Source organism: Sinohyriopsis cumingii, chromosome 13, assembly GCF_028554795.1.
Source record: "Sinohyriopsis cumingii isolate HCF-2022 chromosome 13, ASM2855479v2, whole genome shotgun sequence".
Classification (NCBI taxonomy): Eukaryota; Metazoa; Mollusca; class Bivalvia; order Unionida; family Unionidae; genus Sinohyriopsis; species Sinohyriopsis cumingii.
The window spans coordinates 9,705,059-9,718,197 of record NC_142973.1 but is presented as its reverse complement, the minus strand read 5'-3'; the positions used below and the strand labels follow the sequence as shown (position 1 = coordinate 9,718,197).

Sequence of the window (13,139 nt, the reverse complement as noted above, 5' to 3'; positions counted from 1 at the left end):
ATCAGAGACTGATTTTCTCAGCTCGGGCACGTTATATCCAGGAAATTTAAAATCTGAAATATCATTCACTTGAATACCATATTTAATTGCAAAATCTGCTCTGGCTATCTGTCTATAATTATCATCGATATAGTCTTTAAGATCCAGTAAAGCCTGAATTATTCTTAGATTTATAGTTTCCATGGCCGATGCGAGTTTGTTTAGTTTTTCTATGGTTGTGATAATATTATCACGCGGACTTGTTAAATCAGAAATATAATCTTGGAAATATACTCGCAGGAGTTGTAGCTGTTGTTTATGTACTAGATTGATCGGAATAAATAATTCAGATTCTATATCATCTAGACGGTAAACACGGAGCTCCTGCCCCCCCTTAACACGTGGAGCTTCTATACTCCAAGTATCGGGCATTAAAGTACTTTTTCTTGCTAGTAATTGATCTGCAAGGAGTAAATAATAATTGTACTCGAGGTCGTGTAGTGCTTCTTTATAGGTCATAAAATCCGATTTTTCAGGTTTTGGTGGACGAGGTTTAACCTCGGGGGCCTTTGGCCATCCTAATAATGTTCGGATTGAGCTGTTATAAATATCCACGGCGTATCCTGGCGTTGAGATTTCAATGACCGCAGACAGCGTTGGTTCATGAGCTGTTATAGATATTTTGGCTTCCTTGCCGGTGATTCGTTTTATTTGGCGTTGTATCTCATTATTGATTTCTTCGATCTGATAACTCCCAGTGGGAAGTGTAATTGTATTCCAGTCAAGTTCACCCTGTTCGCCGGAGTCGGCTTTGCTTTTCCCGAACACGAATGAATTATTTGGCTGCAGACCACCAAATGATGCCGACCTAACATTGGGCCAGCTGTGATACACACTGAGCTTTGCTAACGCGATTTCACTCACTGGAATTGGAGTTCGAAAATTAATACCGAATTCTGGTGTCGTCGAGGACACTGAGATCATTGTGGTCCTTACCGGTGTTGTGTTTGTGACTATTTGTTGAAGCAGTTCTATTGACATTATTTATTTGTTTAGTTTTCAAATAGTCATTGTACGCATCTGACATTAGTTTGAATTCAGAATCTGATATCGTAGCGTCGCTACTTTGCACGTCTAACGATGATGATATCAGCGATGATAATTTCTGATATGCGGTCGTGGCTGTATTTAATTTTGTCGTGTAATCGTGTAATTTTGTGTTAGCACATGATGATATTTTTTTTGCTATGATGCCGAAAACTCCAGCTGTTGTTGTGGCCGCGGAAACACAGATCGTGGCGGCGACTGCTGCAGTTACCGGAGTGACCGCTGATAGTATTGCTCCGGCAGATGCAACAACGGCAGATACTGAATAAACCATAATATCCAGCACTGTTATGCGGCGCTTGTATTTTTTTACTTTTTGACTAGTTACTTCGATGACAGTTTTTAACTCAGATTGCCACTCACGGACTTGATTGTATCGATATTGTTGAGCATCTGGCGTCGTTGACATTATTCAATTACGCGGTAACCAATTGAGGCGTTGCAGCGACGAATTCCAAACAAAACCAGTAAGATGTTGCTGTTAAACTATCGTCCTCGGCTTCAAGCATAAATGTTTCCTCGGTTCCGCTGTTTAGTATTACAGTGCAAACCCCGGAATACTTATCGGTGGAATGTCTCCAAGGATATGTTGTGAAGATTTCAAATTTAGCGGCTGAAAACACAGACAACCTGTAAACACCGGTGGCTGTTGCTGTATATTTGATAGTGTTATTTTGTCGTGACCATGTTGCGAATCCCGATGATACCGTGAATACGATGTTGGTGATATGCCCCGGAGTAACTCCAGTGGGAACTTTAATCAAACTGGTTTTGTTAACGATATCAGGAATACCCGATACGATATCCTGCTGTGTTTGTTTGATCGTGTTAATGTCGGTCTTTACATCAGCGAGTTTTACATCGACGACTGGAGGAGTCCCAAAGAACTTATCCACGACCTCATCAGTTTTTACGAAGTTTCTTCGAAATCTTGTAAACGCGCCCACGTGAACATCATGCTCTGCACGCAGCGTATTTAGTTTACCGTTGACGATGTCCACGTATTGTTTGTTTGACGCATCCTGGTCGGATTCGGGATTCGCTAACGCGGTTATTTTGTTGCCGCTCATGCTGAGTTCGCCTGTCATCGTGTCACCGGCTTTTTTCACACATTTATCAACACCTTTATCAATACTGTCTTTGATGCTTGCGATTGATATATTCGAGTCCTTGATCCGGCCGCCATCACTAAATGCAACGAAGTTATCCTTGGTAGCTCCAAGAACTCTGCGAATTATATCATTCCACTTAATGTTGCTCGTTCTTAGTTTTCCTTGCCTGTCTTGGAAAATAGCAACTTCATCTGGGTCAACTCCAGCTATATTCAAAAGATTATCGACTTCATCTTTGGTCGCATATTTTGAGAGATCAGCATCTGTGCTTGGTTTACCTCCTCGTGTGAAAGGTCTTCCGTAAATATCCACCATTATTCTTATTGCTGTTTTTCAAATGCTAGCATTTCTCGATGCGGTATATTCATACACTACTTTATGAGGAGGAGTTGCTGGATTTCTTGAGATTGCATCAAGAACATTTAAAACCTCCCTCCCACAAATGGGCGGATCAATTAATGTTTGTGTTGGTAACGTCGACTGCCACACTGGAACATTAGAAAATCTGCTGACATACTTGAGAAACTCAACTGGCGGTGCTAAACCGTACGAATCAAAATAGATAATTCCACGTGGATCGATCGCGTAAGCAACCCAGTGAGTTCCCGGACCATCTTTGTTGTCGAGATTGATAATGCCAGTTTCTGGATTATTCGGTCGTTGCGGTAATTGATCTCGCATAAATACGCCTCTGAAATGTTTTACACGCAATTTTTTAACAGCATCGAGTAAATCAAAATTGCTCAACGGCGTTAGAATTTTTTTGGATACCATGATGGTGGAGTTCCTGGTAGTCTTAGACCGCGTCCCTTTTTTTTCTTGTATCCTTTTCCCGTTGCCTTTTTTAGTGCCATTCCAGCTGCAGTTCCAACTGCACCGAGTGCTGCGGCTTTTGCTACGGCTGGTGCTGCCGCGGCAATCAACGCCGGTATTGCTGCGAGAAGAGGAAATATTCCACCGGTTTTAGTCATGTCCTTGATAGCTGCAGCAGAGAAATCAAGTCGGACACCGGTTTTTGCTGTTAGTGCCTTATTAAAATGTTTAAGCTGAGTATTAGTCAACGACAATTTGTTTGGACCACCAGTAATCTGATCTCGTTTTAGTGTTATTGATGTCCCGCACGTGCTTGCGTTCTTTGATTGCAATTTCTTCGTTTGACCGGAAGTCAAGGTGACATTAACATGACTGTATGACATTATATCCTAAGTTTGATTTTAATTGCGTTACATATTCTCGATTGGAGCGTCGATGACCCTCATTCGTCCGCCAACACCTTCAAGCAGCATTGCTTTATCGGAGAGTATGACAGCAATCGCTCTGTAACCACCAGCAGGAACACCTACACGAGCTCGGAAATGTAGGTCGACAACAGATTGTTTAACCAGATCAAGATGTTCCAGCGAAAAGTAATAAATCGGATATAAACTCATAAAGTCTCGCTGTGATATTTGCAGGCCAGTGTCTACATTAAGGTCGCGCCCCATAAATGACATCAGACGATGATACGCGCGTGCGACACGATGATGTTCGAAATCTATTAATATATCCTCAGATGGCTCCTGATGCCCATTTATTCTCAACGAAACTTCAGAAACTCCAAGTGTATCAAATACCATTGGATTTCTTTCCTGGCTATCTGTTCTAGCACGGTATTGAAATGCAATGAAAATATGTCGTGGTGCTGATACTCCTTGTTGCGATGATATATGCCATGTAAACAACCCACCATTATCACCCTGAATAACGTCTGTGGTTGTTGTTTTCCAGGATAGCAGTGATTTACCGCCCGTGTCCATGAAAGACAACAGTCGTTGTTCTTCGGTGATTGACGGAGACAACACTGGCATCCACAACCACAGTTTAGTTAGTATTACCTGACCAGGGGCAACAGCAGCATCTCGCCAGATAGCGTCATTATCATCAGGTTTTCGCACAAGTACAACTGTGTGTTTGGCACCGAATATGACCTTGTGGACATCTCTGCAGAATCCAAAGATGTGAGACAATGGAATCACACCTGAGAACTCTTCATCTCCACTTAACATCGATCTACGTGTTGCAAAACCCAAATTAAAATTTTCGTTCATCGATGCAACTGCGTCACCGGCATTATTCATTGTTACATTCCTGTTCTCGGGGCTGTCGGTTATATCCTTTGCAAACATCATTGATGGTCCGGCTGATCTGGTGTAATCATCCGAGTATCTCGCCAACCCGAGAATTGTTGTGGCAACGTCGACGTTATCATGAATTGTTTCAATTTCTTTTCCATCTATCATGTAAATAGCGGATTTAAATAACGCCATGATGCCGTTGTTAACAAATCCAACTCGGTCGCCGATTCCGTAGTTAGTGTTATCATTCTTTAAAAGCCTACCTTCAACTTCGATGAAGGCCTCAGCGGGCAAGAAGTATCTACTTGTATCCTGGACCTGTAGTTCAATTCTTCCGCGTTGGTTAGGATCACGTGCTTCATAAGAATAATATTGAAAATCACGTACAGAATCATCTTTAAGTACTGGTTTGGACATATCAAACGCGTCATTGGATTTTCGTGCAAACATTATTATTATTTGTGATGATCTAATTAAAATGTTATCGTCACCGGAAACCACTACCAGCTATCAAATTAGCAGTTACACTATCTTGCAACGCTTTGGAGGTAATTCCTGCTGTTGCGATCTCAGCTAATTTCTGATTTACGGCCTTATTTACTACGCTACTAACATTTGCCGGCATAGCTTCAGTGGATGGTAGTTTTACTGGCACCAACCTCTCGACTGGGTTTTTTTTTCGTATCAGCTGTGCTAGTCGATCCTTGATTGATTGAAATGCTTTCCCGGCAAGACTACCAACAGTGCCAATGGCTTTATCCTTGACAACATCAGCGGCTTTCATCGCGAATTGTTTTGCTAACGGTCCAGCTTTCGGAGCGATTCTTGTGACTAAATCCCTAACAACATCACCGACTCCATCTCCGTAAACAACCTCGTATACTGGTAATCGTGAGTTTACTACTCTGACACTTCTTGGTCTGCGAAAAGAATCGTGTAGTATCATTTTATTTAATTATTGTTTATCTAACTGAATTTGCTAGCAAATTTAATTATTAGTCGCTGTGGTAACCGTCTGCGAGTTCATCAATGAGCCCCCGGTAGATGCTGATATCCATGATGCCACGCTGAAATAGTCTCTGACAGATATCTGCGGCTTCATTTATAATTTCCGGAGAATTGTTTCCGGCACGTCTTCCTCCGATGAGAACTTCCAACCGTGATACATCATCGATGATATTATTAGGGCAGGCGATAAAACCGGATCCTAAACCCTCCCCTGTTGATGGTACAATTCTTGGGGATAAAATGTCTTGAGGCAAACTTTCAGAAGATGTTGTTAAGCTAATTATCGGCGACCTAGTTTGTTTGAATTTTTGGCCCCGCGGACTTCCTTCAGATGCAGCCTCGTATTCACTTAACGGAGTTAGGTCAGGATCTATTGCTCTTCGCCGTGAAGGATATTGTTGTCGTTCTGTGTGTTGCAACGGTGATTTTTCTTCTTGAGGTTGCGATGGTGGAATTTCAAGTTTACGTATAGCATCTACAAGTCTATCGTATTTTGTATCGTCCCTGCTGATTTGTTTTTTATTTTCACGTATACGATACGAATATTTGATAAAATTATCATCTGTCATAGAACCGTGTTCTGGGTTTAAAGACACATCTCTTCTAATCAATCCTAACAGTATTGTCTCAGGTAATTTCTCTTCTGGTACATTTTTAAGAAGTTCAATATAATCCGGCGTAAATCTTTTGGCGGGGTCAGTAATTCTCCCTGTTACTCGCTTACCAGCAGGTACTGACACAACAACTTCATCGGGTGGAGGCGGGGGTTTAAGTCCAGCTGAAATATCCTGTAAAATTTTCCTTTGCTCTATTAAAGCCTCTTTGGTAACAGCTGCGGATTTTTCAGTAGCTTTGGTCACGGGTTTAAATAATTCCTCCGTAGTCTCTGCAAAGCCTTCCCGTGCTTGCTGTCTTAGTTGTAATTTTTGTCTGACACTATCACGGACAGGAAGAAATTTCTGAATTGCTTCGAGACGTTCTCGAGCTAATCTAGTCGTATGTGCTTCTCCAATATTTGCCATTATTTATTTGTCAATGATTTAATTCCGCTAACATAAAAATGTTTTTCCTTGGAAACTCATTTCCCAGAGCAGCAGAGGGGATGGACCCGACCCATGGATTTTTCAATAACGACCCCGCCACGGAAACTGTTTCAGATTTATTGAAGTAACCCAAGTTGTCAGTGCAAACTCAACGAGTTTGTCCCTGGAAACTCTTCGAGTTTTCGGGGGAAATTTTTTTTGGTCCTGTATTCTGAATAGAAGGGTTTATTTCGTCGAAATAAGCCCTCTATCGAGGAATAGTTTCCTGGAGGGGTTTATTGTGCAAAAAGTTTCGGTCTGTACAGCCCCTCTGCTGCTATTATACATCTTTTATTATTTTTTTCTTCACTAATTTGCGCTGCTCCCAGCTTTCAAATAAATATATAAATATTATTTATCTGCCCATTTCAGAACTTCATCATCTTTCCATTGCTACTTTATGCTCTAGTTTGTATTATTTGATTGTGCGAAAGTGTATCGCTGCGTAAAAAGTTCTTGCAATTTATCTCGCTTGAAGAATAATGAAAATATGTTCATTTTTTACAGCTTCAATCATAGCAGTTAATGGAGGTTAAACGACAACGAGAAAAAATTCTGACTTATTAAGGTTCTTTTATTATTGATTTAGACTGTTGCTTTTCTATTAATGTTCATTAAATTTTTCAAAATGCACAAATGTCAACCACGCTTGAACAGACAGGCGCACGTACGAGTCTCCTTGATGATTATTCTAATTTTATTTCCTTGAACGGTTGGAAATTTTAGAGTATACAATTTGGAGGAATATCGATGTTAGACACACTATGCATGTATAGGACATTTGTGGCTCTCATCTATCTGCCTGTCTGTCTGTATGTATATCTGTCTCATTTGATCTGGTGCATGGGTATGTATATCCTCGAATGAATGTGTGTTTGCATACGTATATTACATAAACATACTTCTGGTTAAAATCGAGTATAAAATGATGCTAAGATGGAAAGAGTGACTGATAGATAAAGACAACAAATATGAATATTTGTGAGTATCCATTTATTATTGACTTGAAGAGCATGTTCTTACAAGCAGTCTCTTTTTTAAATCATACTGTTTGCAATTTTGCATCCGTTCACGTGGATCAATATTGATTTATAAGTTTAACCAAAGTAATAGGACGGAATCTGTGAAATAATTGGATCTTTAAAACTTACATATTTGATGCAAGAAAAGTTAAACAGAATTAAACTAATGTTAAGAAGGCTGTTCTTGATGAATTTGCTAGTGGCAATCAGAAATGTTATCTAAAGACCCCAGCAAATTTGAGAGTTATTACATGTCAGCATAAGCAAAGAAAAATCATGCTGAAAGTTATTGCATGTACTGTCCGATACTTGATGTTTCAGAAGTAAAAAAGAAAATGAAATACAAAAAAAGTCATTGGGCATGTTGTTTAATCTGAATATTGTATAATATTTACACCCAAATATGAATAAATATTCCATCAGCATTAATTACACTCCTTTATCGTTATGATAGCTAACGTAATTATTGCTTTGTTAAGTTCCTCTGAACACATTAAAATACTGTGTTCCATTTTTTTTAAAAACATTTCTGGTTTAAAATATTCAGCATTACAAATCAGCTGACGTACCGAATTCGTGATGTAATTTTCTTATCGAACTTATGTTATAACTTTCTTAACTCGTGTTATAAACGAACTATTAGCCTTGCGAAAGTGACTGAGAAAGAAGGATATATCAACATATGAAAAATGCAAATTGTTGAGATTGTTTTCGTTAAAGTTATACAGCCAAAAATGTGCAATAAATGCTTAAAATCGGCGAGCATAGTGAAATGTTGATACAAATGTATCAGAAATTATGGATAATGAATCTATATTATCAGGTATGGACAGTGTATTTAATTTAATTATTTGATATAATTTAAATATGGAAAGAAAATATTATTTAATTATCTGATACAATGTAAGTATGGACACTGAATCTAATTATCTGATTTAATGTCTATAATTATTCTCTTAGCATGAACAAATGATGTTTGACATATATAATTGATTCATTGGTTTAACCATAATGATCTGTAGTACAGCTAAGATTCCTTCCTTTGTTGACTTTACGTTTCGCTAACCAGAGTAGAACGTACCATCCGGAACTGGAAGTTGTTTGTGGGCATGCGCATTGGAGCTAAGGGAGGTAATTTTAGGCGCTACGATCAGTAACTCCGTTGAAACCGTGAACCCCCCCCCCCCCTATACTACGGACGGCAAATGGTAATGGGAGATATCCAAAGCAAACATACCAAAATATGTGCCGAACCGTTCAGTATGGAAATGTTTGAAAATCCGAATGGGTGGGTATGGCAATTTTACTAACAGCTACATATTGTCATGTTTCCGAAACGTGCCTAACATTTTCTAAAGTCTCTGGAGCATGTGTAATGACACTCTTTTTTCCTAAATAGAGCGCAGTGCGGATAACACAAATGATAGAAGAGAAGAAATATTTGTGAAAATAATTTTTGGGCCGATTAGGCAGTTCTATTCAAGATATTAATAATTAATATTCATTTATTATAATAAATAGAGAAAAACTGCGGCAATCGTCCATGTAATGAAGTGCAGTTACTTTCTTTTATAACCCTGCTAGATATAATTCTTCAGCCTCGTTTTCATTTCACCACGTATTATGGATCAATGTGAAGATGCAAATTAGAAGCTGAAAAAACACTCGGTACACAAAATATTATAGACAGTTATTTAATCAATAATACATAGAGTACTGATTTAGAACAATTTCTCTTTTGTTTATCTTCTGTTGAACTGTTTTATTCGGCCTGCTATAAATATATAAGGTCACTTGCACGTCAATTCGTGACGAATTACGTCACAATTTGTATTGTACAATTTTAATTTGGGATAAATTATCTTAGTAGCAAGCCATATTGTGTGTCATATCTATTCCTTATCAGACATTTAATAAATCTAGTACGGAGTTTCCGTACGCTTTTTTTTTTTTTTTCGTGTTTTGCACGCTGGTGTTAACTGTGGTTAAATGGTGTCGGCGAATTCCAAAGTTTCGATAGGCAATGGACTCTGACCCTACACCCCAACATAAACGTCCTAATATCAAAAAATGGAGTGGCAAGGGTCAGAGAAAGCTCGGACTAGGCCATTAAATGGAGCTAAAAGTACCTAATCTGTTTTGCACTAAGTATTGAAAATGAATTTGGTACTTTTATCAACATTTAATAACGTTAATATACAAATATAATAAGTTACGACATCGCAGTTAAGTGTACCAAAGTCGTCACATATACCCATTTTGTAATTGATATATGATGTTCACTTACTGAAAAAGCGCGTCCATTCCTGCTCCTGCAGCAATACTGAAGTAATAATGAAGAAAGTACCTCTGGCCACGCGATAACAAACTTGGTTTCGATTTGCATGTGACAAGTCTTCGCACGTGACGGTTAATCAACTGGAAACAGGGGCGAATCATTTCTTGTTAGCTTGCTGTACTTACCTCCCTTTATGGGTCAGCTACAGGCAATTATTTTGCTCATGAATGAACTTAACATAATACTATGAAACGCAAATATATTTTCACAATTAGCATTTTGAAGCGAAATATTTATTTATTTATTTCTTTATTTATTTATTTATTTATTTATCTATTTATTTATATTCGGTTCTCTTGTGGTAGCCGTTATGTATCACCTGTATGCAATGCTTTAAGAAAGTATTTTCAGCATTTACTTGTGATTATCTGAAGTTGTTGTTTTTTACAGGAAGAAATTTACTAGTAATCATCATCCATAGTATTACTCTTTCTGCTTGAAGGAATTTATTAATAATCATAATCCATAATATTACTCTTTCTGCTTGAAGGAATTTATTAATAATCATCATCCATCATATTACTCTTTCTGCTTGAAGGAATTTATTAATAATCATAATTCATCATATTACTCTTTCTGCTTGAAGGAATTTATTAATAATCATCATTCATCATGTTACTCTTTCTGATTGAAGGATTTTATTTATAATCATCATCCATAATGTTACTCTTTCTGCTTGAAGCATTTTATTTATAATCATCATCCATAGTATTACTCTTTCTGCTTGAAGGAATTGATTAATAATCATCATCCATTATATTACTCTTTCTGCCTGAAGGAATTTATTAATAATCATCATCCATAGTATTACTCTTTCTGCTTGAAGGAATTTATTAATAATCATCATCCATAATATTACTCTTTCTGCTTGAAGGAATTTATTAATAATCATCATCCATTATATTACTCTTTCTGCCTGAAGGAATTTATTAATAATCATCATCCATAATATTACTGTTTCTGCCTGAAGGAATTCATTAATAATCATTATCCATAATATTACTTTTTCTGCCTGAAGGAATTTATTAATAATCATCATCCGTAATATTACTCTTTCTGCTTGAAGGAATTTATTAATAATCATCATCCATCATATTACTGTTTGTGCCTGAAGGAATTCATTAATAATCATTATCCATAATATTACTTTTTCTGCCTGAAGGAATTTATTGATAATCATCATCCATAATATTACTCTTTCTGCCTGAAGGAATTTATTAATAATCATCATCCATAATATTACTCTTTCTGCTTGAAGGAATTTATTAATAATCATCACCCATAATATTACTGTTTCTGCCTGAAGGAATTCATTAATAATCATTATCCATAATATAACTTTTTCTGCCTGAAGGAATTTATTAATAATCATCATCCAGAATATTATTATTTCTGCTTGAAGGAATTTATTAATAATCATCATCCATGATATTACTCTTTCTGCTTGAAGGAATTTATTAATAATCATCATCCATAATGTTACTCTTTCTCTTTGAAGGAATTTATTAATAATCATCATCCAGAATATTACTCTTTCTGCTTGAAGGAATTTATTAATAATCATCATCCATAATATTACTTTTTCTGCTTGAAGGAATTTATTAATAATCATCATCCAGAATATTACTCTTTCTGCTTGAAGGAATTTATTAATAATCATCATCCATAATATTACTCTTTCTGCTTGAAGGAATTTATTAATAATCATCATCCATAATATTACTCTTTCTGCTTGAAGGATTTTATTTATAATCATCATCCATAGTATTACTCTTTCTGCTTGAAGGAATTTATTAATAATCATCATCCATAATATTACTGTTTCTGCCTGAAGGAATTCATTAATAATCATTATCCATAATATTACTTTTTCTACCTGAAGGAATTTATTAATAATCATCATCCATAATATTACTCTTTCTGCTTGAAGGAATTTATTAATAATCATCATCCATGATATTACTCTTTCTGCTTGAAGGAATTTATTAATAATCATCATCCATAATATTACTCTTTCTGCCTGAAGGAATTTATTAATAATCATCATCCACAATATTATTGTTCTGCTTGAAGGAATTTATTGATAATCATCATCCATAATATTACTGTTTCTGCCTGAAGGAATTCATTAATAATCATTATCCATAATATTACTTTTTCTGCCTGAAGGAATTCATTAATAATCATCATCCATAATGTTACTCTTTCTGCTTGAAGGAATTTATTAATAATCATCATCCATCATATTACTCTTTCTGCCTGAAGGAATTTATTCATAATCATCATCCATAATATTACTCTTTCTGCTTGAAGGAATTTATTAATAATCATCATCCATCATATTACTCTTTCTGCCTGAAGGAATTTATTAATAATCATCATCCATAATATTACTCTTTCTGCTTGAAGGAATTCATTAATAATCATTATCCATAATATTACTTTTTCTGCCTGAAGGAATTTATTAATAATCATCATCCATAATATTACTCTTTCTGCCTGAAGGAATTTATTAATAATCATCATCCACAATATTATTCGTTCTGCTTGAAGGAATTTATTGATAATCATCATCCATAATATTACTGTTTCTGCCTGAAGGAATTCATTAATAATCATTATCCATAATATTACTTTTTCTGCCTGAAGGAATTTATTCATAATCATCATCCATAATATTACTCTTTCTGCTTGAAGGAATTTATTAATAATCATCATCCATCATATTACTCTTTCTGCCTGAAGGAATTTATTAATAATCATCATCCATAATATTACTCTTTCTGCTTGAAGGAATTCATTAATAATCATTATCCATAATATTACTTTTTCTGCCTGAAGGAATTTATTAATAATCATCATCCATGATATTACTCTTTCTGCCTGAAGGAATTTATTAATAATCATCATCCACAATATTACTCGTTCTGCTTGAAGGAATTTATTGATAATCATCATCCATAATATTACTCTTTCTGCATGGAGTAACTAACTCGTTATTATAATCCATAATGTTTACACCAACAAGTAGGTCTCCGCTTCTTTTCTGACATTACTGGTAGCGGAGACCTACTTGTTGGTCTACCATAAGGTTACTCTTTCTGCAGGAAGAAATTAACTAGTAATCATTATCCACAACTTTACACTTTCTGCAGGCAGTGACTGGTAATCATTATCCACAACATTACTCTTTATGCATTAAGTGACTGGTAATCATTATCATTTCTGCAGGAAGGAATTGATCATCGTCCTTAATAGTACTGTTTCTGCAGAGAGGTACTGACTCGTAATCATCATGGATGATACTCTTTCTGTAGGAAGGAATTGGACTTCCTACCGCTCTTTCAGCTTTCTCAGTTATTGCACATGTATTCTGG

The 13,139-nt window shown here is 36.3% G+C and overlaps 1 protein-coding gene across 1 annotated transcript in view; it reads right to left on the bottom strand.

The window, feature by feature from the left end:
• The window catches only part of LOC149784928 (cytosolic non-specific dipeptidase-like), a 91,603-nt gene extending 81,759 nt beyond the window's left edge, over positions 1-9,844 (bottom strand). The window contains exon 1 of the mRNA XM_089978554.1: positions 9,712-9,844. Within this exon, the coding sequence (XP_089834680.1) occupies positions 9,712-9,728 (17 nt within the window). The 5' untranslated portion in view covers positions 9,729-9,844. The remainder of the gene's footprint in view (positions 1-9,711) is intronic.
• Between the last annotated feature and the right edge of the window lie 3,295 nt (positions 9,845-13,139).